Raw genomic sequence first — 13,074 nt, 5'->3', positions numbered from 1 at the left:
GACAGGACATGAAATTGCCCGAGAAGCAATCAATCTAGGGTTTGGGAGACGAAGGATCTGTGGGTGTGGTACATAAAAGGTGTATGATACCCTCACTTCTGAGCATATGCATGGTGGTAAAGCAGATACTACATCTGCCTGCCAATCCGAATCTTGGCATAACATGTCAGTGACCTGGTCCTTTAACCTCTCTGCCTCATATCTCATAACATAAAGTTGTTAAGAGGATTAGGAAATATAAGTGCAGAAGTGATTCTTTCGTTCTTGCCAAGACGAAGACCAAGAATATTTTCTAAGTATATGCAGGAATGTGTGTGGCACACATGCTGATCTAATTTCCTCAGGGAAATTCTGAAAAACATCTGGGTCAAAGCACACACTGCATCATCAAAAAGGATGAACCAGAGAAGGAAAATGCCCAACAAAGTCTTTACTTTAAAATGATTATCAGTACACCAAGAAACAACATGTAACAAGTTCTTGAATTCTATCATCTAGTAATTTGGATTAATACTAAAAGCAGCCCAAACAAGTATACCACTATTCATTGTTCTAACCCTCCACCAGAAAAGACTACTAGTATTTTAAGGCTGGCTGCTGCTTTACACACGTTACAAACAACTATTTACTACTTTTTCATAGATAAAGCCCCTGACCTTCAAGAAAGCTTAAGGGAAAAATTTAATTTAATCCCTTTCTTTCTTAAAAGAAAAATAAACAAAACAAAAAAACAAAAAAAAAGTGTTTCTTACCATGTCTAACAAAGAAACAGTATTGTTATATATATTTATATGTTACTTGAATTAAAAGGCATAGAAAAAGACAAAGTACACTCATTAACTTTCTAAGAAATATGAGGTAAAAAGGTGAAACCTTTGGATAAACTCTACGCTAAGTTTATAGAAAGAAACTAGATTTGCTGTTCTCCCAAAAGCAAAAGGACCTACTATACAGTATACAGAAATAATTTAATGCCTTTTCACAAGATTCTAACTCAAGCTCTGCAAAAGCTTCATATTCCATGGAGACATATAAAATGCCAACCCATAGAACAGGTGCTTCCTTCTTCTTCCCTATCCACTTATGCGGTAGTTTTCATGGATTTCTGGCCGGATGTCACAGACAAAGGCCAAGAGGTTGTCCAGGACTTCATCCCTGTTCTGCTGGAAGTAGGTCTGGAGGATGTGCATCTTCTCCTGGGTTTCCTTCTCCATTTCAGTGCTGCAACTGCCGTGGGATCCCAGAGCCTGAGTGGAGGAGTAAGGACACCACATTGGTAACTCAGTCGCAATAGTGAATGTAAACAATCAGCATCAGGCAATGGAGCCTCCTGGTTGAAGAGCATGCAGGAAGTTGGCATTCGCAGAGTTAATGGGAGCAAAACCTGATGCAATTACTACTTGGTGGTCAACCTTACAACATCTATCAGAAGCAAACTGCACAGCATCTCCGCTGCTAGGAAAGGACCCCAGAGGATGATATAGTCCCATCTCTCTAGAGTCTAATGTGCAGCCTAACACTGGAATAATCTAAAGGCCCAAGGACTGAAGCCTAGTTGATCAAATGATGGTGTATCTACACCAACGCATACTCTTCAGCCATTTAAGAGTGACCTGTAAAACCTGGCAGTTTAAGGGGAAAAAGGCAAGATACAGAGTGGTATCCATGTAGCTGGTAAGGAAGTTTCCTCGTGTGATTTTAAATGGGGGACATAAGTGTTTTTTTGTGTGTGTTTTTCTTAAAAAGCTTTTGGCCCTGGCCACGTAGCTCAGTTGATTAAAGCATCTTCGTCCCAATACTCCAAGGTTGAGGGTTGATCCCTGGTCAGGGCATATACACGAATCAACCAAATGCATAAATAAGTGGAACAACAAATCAATGTTTCTTCTCTCCCTTCCTTTCTCTAAAATCAATATATTAAAACAAAACAAAACAAAACAAAAAACCTCTAAAAAATAAACACAAAAACACAACGGGGACACAATTTAGGAAGAATATACAGCGTTTCACTATTACTAATGTTTTTTTGTTGTTGTTTTTAATCCTCACTTGAGGATATTTTTCCATTGACTTTTAGAGAGAATAGAAGGATGAAAAAGGGGGAGAAAGAAACACCAATGTGAGAGAGACACATTGATTCGTTGCCTCCCTCCCACATGAGCCCTGACCAGAGTTGGGGATCAAGCCTGCAACCAAGGCATGTGCCCCTGACTAGGAATCAAACCCTCAACGCTTCAGATAACGGGCTGACGCTTAACCACTGAGCCAAAGCGAGAGGGCTAATGTTTTCGCTCTTAAGTTTACCAATAGATTCACCGATATTATGAATACATAACATCTATTCTTTCTAATATAAATATTCTAGAACATGCCGGGACCGGTTTGGCTCAATGGATAGAGCGTTGGCTTGGGGACTGAAGGGACCCAAGTTCGATTCCGGTCAAGGGCATGTACCTTGGTTGCGGGCGCATCCCCGGTAGGGGGTGTGCAAGAGGCAGCTGATCAATGACTCTCTCTCATCGATGTTTCTAACTCTCTATCTCTCTCCCTTCCTCTCTGTACAAAATCAATAAAATATATTTAAAAATAAATAAATAAATAAATATTCTAGAACATATAAGATACTTTTAACAGCGACTCTCTCTGAGGACTATAGGTCTGGGTTGAAGAGAAACTAACTTCTCATTGTTGCCCCATTTGCTAAAATATTTTACTGTATGGCTATATTACCCCTTCCGTCACTATTCACAATTTAACGAACATTGATTGCTAACATTTCTCTTATCTTCTACTGCCTTCACAGTATGGCTGGCTTTTGTTATCTGCTGTACCTGCGTTATTAAAGAGTGATCTATCAGGTTCCTGAAGACATAACTTTTTTGTGTCTGACCCTTTGTGTCTCCTATTCTCACCTCACTACATATATTAACAGCTATATCCCTTTCTATCTGTATAACACAAGCGAATTTACAAAGCATTCTCTCAGATGTTATCTGATCCTCCGTAACCTATGAGGAGGCTATCACTCCCCTTTCTGCAGATGAGGAAACCAAGGCTCAAAGTCAGGGTGAACACACTAAGATTCAGCCCTAGGGCTTTTTACCCTATACTACAACTGTTCATAGTATAGGGATACCTTGAAGCATTTCATAATGGTTAGCTCAGTTGCTACGTCATATTTTTAAAAAGTCCAATACCCCTACTGGGGGGATGGGGGAAAAGTCCATAACCCCTACTGGAGGAATGGCGGGGACACACACACACACACCAGCTCTATTCTGTGAATATAAACTATATGCCAAGTCCCAGTACTCAAAACCGAAGTTACACTGGAACACTGTGTACAAAACCGATACTGCCTCTAGAAACAATTAGAACAGCGATGTAAAAATGAGATGGCTGTCCTAACAAGAGTATTTCTACACTCTTCTGTGGGCACTCTGACAGTATACAATCTGCCCCAGTTTAAGAGTCAGAAATATTTTAAGTTTTAATAACACTATCATCACCCAATGCAAAGATGAATGAAACTTTTGCTACTTACTGCTAAGTGCACCTGCAACTAGCAGAGGCCACCATGTAGAACTTGAGAATGAAGCCCACAAAGCCAAAGGCACAGTGGAGCGATGAAATTAGAGTCCTCAAACCATTATTTAAACTTCGGATCAATATCAAGTTAGCCTTTTATCTGGGTTGTTATTGTTTTTTTGTGGGTGTTTGTGTGGGGTTTTTTAAATGTCGAAGTAATGCAACTTATCCAGCCACTGAGTAGGCTGGCTAGAGCTGGCACAAACTCCAAATTACTCTTGCATACACTGTCCCCCCTGCCTGGCCATGAGCACAGTCAGACAAGGTCTACGGGTATGCTTGAGGTTTTTAATTAATTCCATTTTGTTTAAAATTGTTGAAATTGTTTTCTGTTACCTACATCCAAGAGTCCTAATAGAATTTCTTTTCTCTGTGAAGCCCTCCTCCATCCTTTCCCTTTTCCAGAATTTTCCTTGCTTCCCTTGTACTCTCTGTGATGTGTTTTTGTACTATGACTGTATACATCTTACGCGTGGTCATCTAGCCTCTAGCTGGTAGGTGCCCTTACACTAACGTGAGGCTCTGGAAGATATGTGTGTCTCTGCCACCGCACTGTTCAAGCTGCAGTTCCTGTGACTGGCATTTCATTGAGTGTCCTTGACCACCAGCCCATAGCTAGGCTCCATAAAGGCAAGGACCATGTCTATTTCTGTTCACAGCTCAGCCCTTGGCATTTGCACAGGACCTGTCACATGTTAACTGCTCAACATACTTATTAAATGAATGAATAAGTGAATACTTGGACTCACTATTAGTTGAAAATTGGTCACCCTAAGAGATTCAGCCTAAGCATTCAATAAAACATTCAACAACCAAAATTTTAAAACCCAACCAGAATGAGAATTACCAAGCTATGCTGGGTACTTTGAGAGCTTAGAGGGAAGGGGAGGAGAGGGAAGACTAAAGAAAGCAAAGCAGTAATGAAAATAAATGGGGCCCACCGCAGCTTCCTTGGCCTTGAACTCCTTCTCCCTCTGCAGGCGGTACTGTTCAATTTCAGCCTGAGCCTCCTCTTTGGCCTGCTTCAGCCTCCGGTTCTTTCCTGTTTTCAAAAGAAAGAGCTACATCAGGAAGTGGTTAAAAGACAAGAGAAGGAAGCAGAGACTGAGATGGTAAACAAAAAAAGTTTCAAGATAGTCTCAAGAGACATGCAGGGAAGAGGGGGAATTCAGGGCTAACTAATAGTACAGGTTCCTCCCTCCTACAGGCTTTATTTAACTAGAAAAACAACTGCCTTCCGTAACTACAGACAGTAAAAAATGATGAAAAAACTTTTTGGAACGTGTAAGAATATTCTCCCAACCTCAACTAAGAACCAACATCAAATAGGTGGCATTAGCCATCTAAGGAGCTCTTCCTCTTCCCAAGAAGTAAACACCTAATGATGCTGTTGATTACGATTGGAGCTTTTCTTTAGAAGCTTAGCAAGGCGACTCATGCTCCCAAGAGACAGCAACCTCTCCTCCCCTGCCCTCCAGGCTCTCAAAACCTAACTAAATGAAACAGATGATGTCACGTTGGAAACTGATGCCCGGGCACAGGATCTAAGCAACAAAAGTGGTACTGGGAAGGCATTCTCCACTGAGAGCACTGGACAGTAAGACTGCACAGCATCTGAGAGGCGGGGAGAGATAGGTGGTCTGAGAAAGATTCCGAGTGGGCCGTGCACCTATAACATGAGGCTATAATGATCAAAAAGCTCTTATTGCAGAAGGGCTGAATCGACAAAGAAGAGTCAGTGGAGAGTGTAGGAAAGGGAAGACTTTTATCAGCTATTGCTGGCTGCAAGCAGTTGGGCTGGCTGACGTAAGGGCCTGGTCCTTCGTTCCTCCCACCGCCAGGTGTCTTCTGGTTATCTGAGCTATGTGGTGTTCAGGGCTGCAAGCTTTCTGCAAGATAACTGCTAAGCACAGTGAGTTTTTCTCTGCCCAGTTTTATTCTCTTTAACCCTTTCAGTCTGGTTTCTAGAAGGGTCTAGTTTAATACACAGATGAGGAAATTCTCTAGGTTCTAACCAAGTTTGTATAAAAATAGACCCCCAAACCAACCAATACCGTATTTTTCGGACTATAAGACGCACTTCGTATTTTTCGGACTATAAGACGCACTTTTTCCCCCCAGAAGTGGGGGGGGAAAGTCCCTGCGTCTTATGGTCCAAATATAGCCTACACATATACTTTAAAAAAAAAGTTTTTTTACTTGTCTGGCTCTGTGTGGTCTCTGTGTGCTTGCCCGGCTCTAAAATGGTTCTAAATGCTGCTGTTTACTTTACAGGGTTGATTACATGTGTTTATGACTGTGATGTTGGGTTTTAATGCACATAAAATATTTTAGGACACTATTTGTTTCAGAATCTTTTTTTCTTCATTTCCCTTCTCTAAAAACTGGTGCGTCTTATGGTCTGGAGCGTCTTATGGTCCGAAAAATACGGTAGTTACTGTAATGCTCTATTCACTAACTTTTCAGATACCCAAGCAGGAGGGGGCGGGGGGGTCCTAATCAAACAATTTGAACATTTATTTAAGAGCAAAAAAGCATCTAAAACTAAGCTTTATTATACATCATTGTATATCAATTGCCCAAATTTTACTCAACTCATGTGAATGAAATGAAATTTAACCTTCCATCTCCTAATTAAGAAATTACTTGGATCTAATGACCCCATAATGGGGCAGTCCGAAACAACCAACAGCTCTCTCTCTGAGCACCCTAAGACTACTTCTGCATGTATGTTTATTTCAGTACAGCTTAGGGCCTACTGCTGTCCTCTGCTCAACCAACCTGTACCCAGTGCTCTACATGTTATCCTCCTCAGCAGGTGTATTCAAAGCCTTATTTCAGAGAAAAGATCTTTTCCAAACCAACCATCTACAATAACATTTATGCACCAAACATTATGCAGTAGCTCTACATAATTTCACAATATCACTCCCCTGATCACTCCCAACTCCCACGCTCCCTGAATTAATCACTTAATATATTCTCTGCCTATCAGCAAACATCTTCAATGTTCAATTTTGATAGGCTTCTCCGAAAACTAAAAATATTTGAATCAGAAATTATATTTATTTTCAATCTTGCTTTTAGTGAACCTTATATATGGAAGTCAGTGTTATGTTTCATTTCAGTGGAATAAACCAAAACACAATTTTTAAAATACATATATATTACTAGCGGCCCAGTGCACGAAATCCATGCACATTAAAAGGGAATTAATAGGGGAAATGTTTTAATATTGCTATTTGCCCTTTTCCTATAATACGTTTCCCCAAAAATAAGACAGTGTCTTAATTTTTGCTCCCAAAGATGCGCTAGATCTTATTTTCATGGGATGTCTTATTTTTCCATGCGCTAGGTCTTATTTTCAGGGAAATATGGTAGAAGTGTCAGAGATTAAAGAAAATTAGTAAAATGTATATGGGGAGGGGGGGGGGGCACAAAGCCTCAGGTCCCCTGGCCCTGGCAAGAGGGTGTGAGGGTGTGCTGACCATTTACATATTAGCTCTTTATTATATAGGATGGTTCAAAGCAACAATTTCATGAAAATTTGGGTTGGATTGTTTTACCACATCATGTATTGCCTCTTCCCAATTATAATTACAGATCAAGGCAGGCAATAAATTTCAAATTTTAGTTCTTCTCAATACTCTGTTCCTAATAATCACAAAATCTGAGATTGCCCAGACAATGTAGTTCAGTGGTTGAGCATCAACCTGTGAGCCAGGAGGCCAGCCCTAGTCGGTTTGGCTCAATGGATGTAGCATTGGCCTGTGGAGTGAAGGGTCCCCGGGTTCATTTCCATTCAGGGGTGCATGCCTGGGTTGTGGGCTCGATGCCCAGTTGGGGAGTGAAGGAGGCAGCTGATCAGTGATTCTCTATCGTCATTGATGTTTCTATTTCTCCCTCCACATTCCTCTCTGATATCAATAAAAATATATTAAGAATAAAAATACAAAAAAAAAAAAAAAAAAAAAACCAGGCCAGGGCACATGCCCAGGTTTTGTGATCGATTCCCAGTAGGGAGTGTGTAGGGGGCAGCTGATCAATAATTCTTTTATCATTGATGTTTCTATCTCTCCCTCTTCCTTCCTCTCTGAAGTAATAAAGAAAACATTTTTAAAAATAAAAATAAGGTGAAAAACATGACCCATTTCTCCAAGGCACTCAGCATTATTCTTACCATATTCCAAATACTTGTTCCTGCACTTGCCCAAAATCTATAATAATAAAAGGACGACCTTCTGGACTAAGCCGGGGCTGTGAGGTCCAAGGCAAGCCACTGCAACTTACTGGGATTCTGAATTTCATGCATCTAGCCTCTAGTAGTCTATATGCTTCTGAACATATACAACTTGTTACTGATGAGCCATCACATGACTCATTGTGGAATGTCATTCTGGAAATACTGTATCAAGGACATAATCAGAAATATTCTGTGAAGAACACAGAACTTTCCAGTCATCAGAGCAAGATTAAAAGGCCCATCCCCAGTTCCCTCAAAGAAACGTTCCCTATGAAACACAGAGTATCACATAACCCTAATTGTAAGTACAAGAGCCGTGTACTTGGATTTAAGAGTGTAAGTCTTATACTAGGAGAAATACCAAAGAATTACTAAAGCAACTATTTCTTGGTATTTTATCCTTCCACAAGAATGAAGACCTCTACACCTCAGTTATGCTGCTTCCCAGGATATGGTCAAGTCATTTCTCTCTGAGCCTCATTTTCCCCATTGGTAAACTTGGGATGGAAATATCTCTCACCAAATGGGAAACTGAATAGATAAACTACAGTCCCTGATCTCCAGTTTTTGACTGAGTGATGGAAGACACAGGTTACTGCACCTGGGAAGGACTCCTAGCCTACCTAATCTGAAAGGAGGTCAAGCCAGGGAAGGCTAGCTGCCTCCATTTTGAGATCTGAAGGAAGATTTAGGGCTAGAGAACAAACCGAGGAAACCTCTTGCAAGCAGAGCAAACAGCTATGCAAAGGCCGCAGGGGCATCAAAGAAGTGGCTTAATCATCTGGAGGAGCATACTAATAATATTAGGGGAGAAAGCAAGAGACTGATCCTTAAGTGACTCCAACATCTATTAATAATAAGGCATTTGGGCTTTATTCTGCAGGCACCAAACATCTGTTGCCCGTCATGGCGGTGGGAAAGGGATGACGAATCGCAGTGAGAACGGACTGCAGGAGAGGAAACTTCTCCCACTCACCAGTCTAGAATACAGACTAGGTCTACCTGTTCAATTGTTTAGCAACCTCTCATTTCTCAACTCGAGTCCTCTCACCTCGCCTGCAATTGACCTACCCAACACCCGCTTCCCTCCCTGGGATTCTAAATACCATGATGATGAAAGCCATGGATAGGTACATCCGGCACCGGGCTTGGCACCTATCAGCCCCATTTTGAAAACAATTAAGGACTCAAGGATTTAGCCTGCTATGGGAGCCTCAGAGAACCCGAGGGCCTGGACTAAGATGGTGGCGGTATGGACCTGGTATGAAGGTGGCGAACGAAGATGTGACTAAGAGCCACTGTGCAAACGGTGGCTCCCTTCACTGAGATGGGGCACCGCAGAGGAGCAGGCGGGAGGGGGAAAGACAATGAATTCCGTCTGAATAACCCATTTTACACGGCTCCAGACACCAAGAAGGACTCCCACCCATTGTTATGTCTCCGCGCCCGATCAGTTACCCCACAAGGCAACTTCCAGTCGCCCCCCCCCCCCAAGCCTTCCGGAGCCTCAGATCCAGGGCTAAGAGTCGCACAGCTTCCGCGACTGGAACCACCCCTCGGCCCCGCAGTGTTTCGGGCCTCGCCACCGGCCACCTCCCGCGGCCGGGCCGGGCCGCCCTGCCGGGCCCCGCACCCCGCCCGGCAGCCCCATCCCGCCCCGGAACTCACGCTTGCGGGCCTCGGACACCTTCTCGGCAGCCCGCTTCTCGGCCTGCAGCAGCTGCTGGATGCCCTGCGACTGGCTGGCCATGGCGGCGGCGACCCCCGAGAGCAAAGCGGCCTAGCTGCTCCCTCGCCCCGCAGGTCAGCTGACCCAACCGCCCGAGATCTGCGCCTGCGCCTGACGCCCGCGCCCCAGCCCGCCGTCACGTGACCTCCGTGTCGCCGGGTCAGCTGACTGCCCGTGGTGTCCAGTGACTGAGAGGGAGGGGGCGGGCGGAGGTGGGGAGAGAGGAGCGTCTGGACTCCTCCCGCGCGGGCTTTGCCTTGGCTTCTTCCGGTCCCACCGTCCGCTCCTCTATCTATTGTGTCTCTCCCTTAGCTGGTGGGTTCACTGTCGCCGCCATGCCACGTCGTTATCGCCATGATCCCTCTTTACACGGATCGAGTGTCCACGTTAAGGTCCAGCGAGGAGGGGCCAAGCCAAGTGATTTTACTCTGCTCTGCACACCGCTCTATCCTCCCTCCCCCTTTCTGGAACTTTTCTTTGGGGCAGCTATGTTATGGGGGAGATTAGGAAAATGCTTGCCAGGCTCTGGAAGGAGCCTGGACTGGGAAAAGGAAGGGAGACTTGGACTCAAGTCTGCCACTGATATGCTCTGTGATTTGGGGAGGACATTTTCCTTTTCTGAACCCGAGTTCAGGAAAGGATTGAACTGTTTTTCCGTTATTTCGTGAATGCCTGCTGTGATCCTAGGGCACTGGTGCGGAGGATACAGCGAGAGCAAGACAAGATGGGGCGCACAGTTTAGGGACAAAAACAAACAAAAACACCAATCATTAAAATTACAAGCTGATAAACACTGAAGGAAAAACGCAGGTTGCTTTAAGAAGGAATAAGGTGGGGGGGTGGCCCTATCTGTGAAGGCCCCCCAAGGAAGTAGCATTTAAAGTGAAACCAGAAGAATGAGAAGTTAGCCAGAAAATAACAGTTGGGGATAGAGCTGTGTGTGTGTTGGGGGCGGGGAGGGGGGAGAGAAAGGGGTGGACGACCTAGGGTGATCAGGAGAAGAGGGGCCGCATGCATGGATTGGGGGAGGGGGCAACTTGGTACAGAGCCATTCCTACCAGGAATAGAGACGAAGCCAATGGTTGATTTACAATATGAAAGGCAGTTTTAAACACAGCTTACTCCTGACAGCAACTTGGAAGTAGTGTTGTCAATCTTAAATCCATCCTTACGGAACTGAAGCTCAGAGAGGTTAACTTCCCAAAGTCACACTCCTCTTAATTGCCAGGGCTGCAGGTGAATCTGGATGTTGGATGAGGCCAGTTTGAATCAAAAGGAAAACAAGTCATTTAAAGAAATGAAGTTTCTGTTCTGTTACACTATCCTTTCCTGATATAAGAACAAGCTGGGAATTTTATGTCTAATCAATGGTTTTTGGGATGATGTCATTTTGTGTGTTCTAGGAAAACCTAATTTACTAAATCCATCAATGGAGAGTAATATACACCTCTAAGGATGGGATGAAGATTAAGATAGATAATGATCTATGATTTCACTTATATGTGGAATCTAAAGAACAAAATTAACGAACAAACAAAATTTAAACATTCAGATTTATAGACACCGAGAGCAAATTGATGGTTGTGAGAGGGGAGGGGTTTGAGGAATTAGGTGAAAGGACTAAAAAGTCCACATTGGCAGTTACAAAATAGTCATGGGGTGTAAAGCACAGCATAGGGAATATAGTCAACAATATCATGATAAGTGTGTATGGTGTCAGGTGAGTACTGGAAATATCAGGGAAAAACACTTTGTAAAGTATATGATTGTCTATGCTGTACACCTGGAACCAATACAAAATAACATTGAAAGTAAACTGAATTGAAAAATAAAAATAAAACACATGCACAAAAGAATAATCACTAGTACTATAGTACACCAGAGAATGTCACAATCCACAGGTGAGAACTGCTGCTGTAGAGCCTAAGACCATCGGAAAACACAGATATTTACATTACGATTCATTAACAGTAGCAAAATTACAGTTATGAAGTAGCAACGAAAATAATTTTATTGTTGGGGGTCACCACAACATGAGGAACTGTATTAAAAGGTCCCAGCATTAGAAAGGTTGAGAACCACTGCTTTAAAGGGTGGACAATATAGTATGTCGATGTACAAAACACCCAAACCTGTAAGAATTTTTATGAGTTTATTTGAATCACACTGATGACCATTGCCAGGAAACAAAATCTCAACAGTTTGACAAAATGCTCCAGAAAAATGGCAGTGTTACCACTTATTTTTATATCAGAACCAAAAGGGAAGTCATAAGGGGGTTACATAAAATTTATTGGTGATAGTGGAAGTGGGGGATCCCTTTCCTCACTGAGTGCTGGGGGTCAGGGCCTTACAATAGCTTGAGAAAAAGATTTTTCTGAGACTTGCATGGGAGGATTGGTGATTTTTATTTGCATGGAATTACATCCCTGGGTTTCCAAAGCCCCATTTTCCTTAACCCAGTACAACTGAGCTTCAGCAGAGCCAGAGGCAAAGCCAGTGTCCAGAGTATCTGTTCCATGTTGTAATTGAGTCCTGACAGCATCAGGCTAGTTGCAGTCCATTAGTCCACTCTATGTGGGATCTAGATGGCTGTGGGCCATGTGGGCGAATGCAGGAGCATGAGAGCTTGAACCAAGAGAGCCAGGAGCCAGGAGAGCAAACTCCTTTGTTTAAGAGATTAAATATGTAAAGCCCTTTGCTTAAGGTGACCAGGCGTCCCGCTTTTGGTGGAATAGTCCCAATTTTTAACAATTTGTCCCGCGGCATTTTAAAAAAGTCCAAAAGATTTAAAAACAATCTTTCCAAAAATTGGGACTTTTTTAAAACGCCATGGGTCGAGGGACAAATTGTTAAAAATCAGGACTGTCCCGCCAAAAGCGGGACGTCAGGTCACCCTGCTGGGCTTGGTACACAGCAGGTGCTCAATAAGTGTTCAGTTGCTTACACTGGGGGGGAAAAATGGCCTGGCACAACACTCTCCAATTACCCCTTGGCAAATCAGGAGCCAGCACCCTACAATGAATTGCAACCTAATTGGGTGAAGCAACCAAGGCAGCCTATTCTCAAGACTTCTCCCATGGGGGTAGAAATCATGGGTTCTATTTTTAAGAGGCCAGTCTAAAGGGTGTTATTATTCTGTCTCCCAGCGCAGCCTGGAAAGAGCCTCTCATAGTGACTCAGCACCACCCTCCCCTGAGCAATGGTCTGTGGGCTCCATCACTCACTGTTGCCGACACACTAGCCTGCGTGACTGGTGTGGGGTATATGGAATGCTGGGGGCCTGGGACAGAAAGAAGAAGGAGCTGGGAGAGGTAGAGTGGATACCCAACCATCCAGGGTCACCCCATGCTGCGAGAGGGAGAGGCAGTTTACCTATAGATGGTGGAGCCTGGTGAGCTACCTGTTCCATTCTAAGCAGCCTCCGCATAGCTGAAAGCTTGTATATAGGGGAACTGAGAGAAGCCCTGCCCTCCCTTAGCGGGCAGCCATTCCCTCTTACCAGGATGAAGAG

The 13,074-nt window shown here is 43.6% G+C and overlaps 1 protein-coding gene and 1 non-coding gene across 2 annotated transcripts; both read right to left on the bottom strand.

The window, feature by feature from the left end:
- Positions 1–415: 415 nt before the first annotated feature.
- On the bottom strand, positions 416–9,671 carry ATP6V1G1 (ATPase H+ transporting V1 subunit G1). Its single transcript, XM_036432790.2, has 3 exons — positions 9,500–9,671; positions 4,530–4,630; positions 416–1,247 (listed from the first exon to the last, which is right to left on the bottom strand). The coding sequence occupies exons 1-3, from the start codon at positions 9,579–9,581 to the stop codon at positions 1,074–1,076; spliced, it is 357 nt and encodes a 118-aa protein (XP_036288683.1). The 5' UTR covers positions 9,582–9,671; the 3' UTR covers positions 416–1,073.
- On the bottom strand, positions 3,734–3,869 carry LOC118716784. The gene has a single exon (XR_004987248.1). It is a non-coding gene; the product is annotated as a small nucleolar RNA SNORA58 (small nucleolar RNA).
- Positions 9,672–13,074: the final 3,403 nt, after the last annotated feature.

Source organism: Pipistrellus kuhlii, unplaced genomic scaffold (assembly GCF_014108245.1).
Source record: "Pipistrellus kuhlii isolate mPipKuh1 unplaced genomic scaffold, mPipKuh1.p scaffold_m20_p_12, whole genome shotgun sequence".
Classification (NCBI taxonomy): domain Eukaryota; kingdom Metazoa; phylum Chordata; class Mammalia; order Chiroptera; family Vespertilionidae; genus Pipistrellus; species Pipistrellus kuhlii.
This window is presented reverse-complemented; position numbering and strand designations above follow the sequence as displayed.

Excerpts from the sequence above, each read along its gene's own strand:
- ATP6V1G1 (XM_036432790.2), bottom strand. The coding sequence starts at position 9,581 with ATGGCCAGCCAGTCGCAGGGCATCCAGCAGCTGCTGCAGGCCGAGAAG. Across the intron at positions 4,631-9,499 it reads GGTGTCCGAGGCCCGCAAGC|GAAAGAACCGGAGGCTGAAG; the intron begins GTGAGTTCCGGG and ends TTTTGAAAACAG. Across the intron at positions 1,248-4,529 it reads TCAAGGCCAAGGAAGCTGCG|GCTCTGGGATCCCACGGCAG; the intron begins GTGGGCCCCATT and ends TCCTCCACTCAG.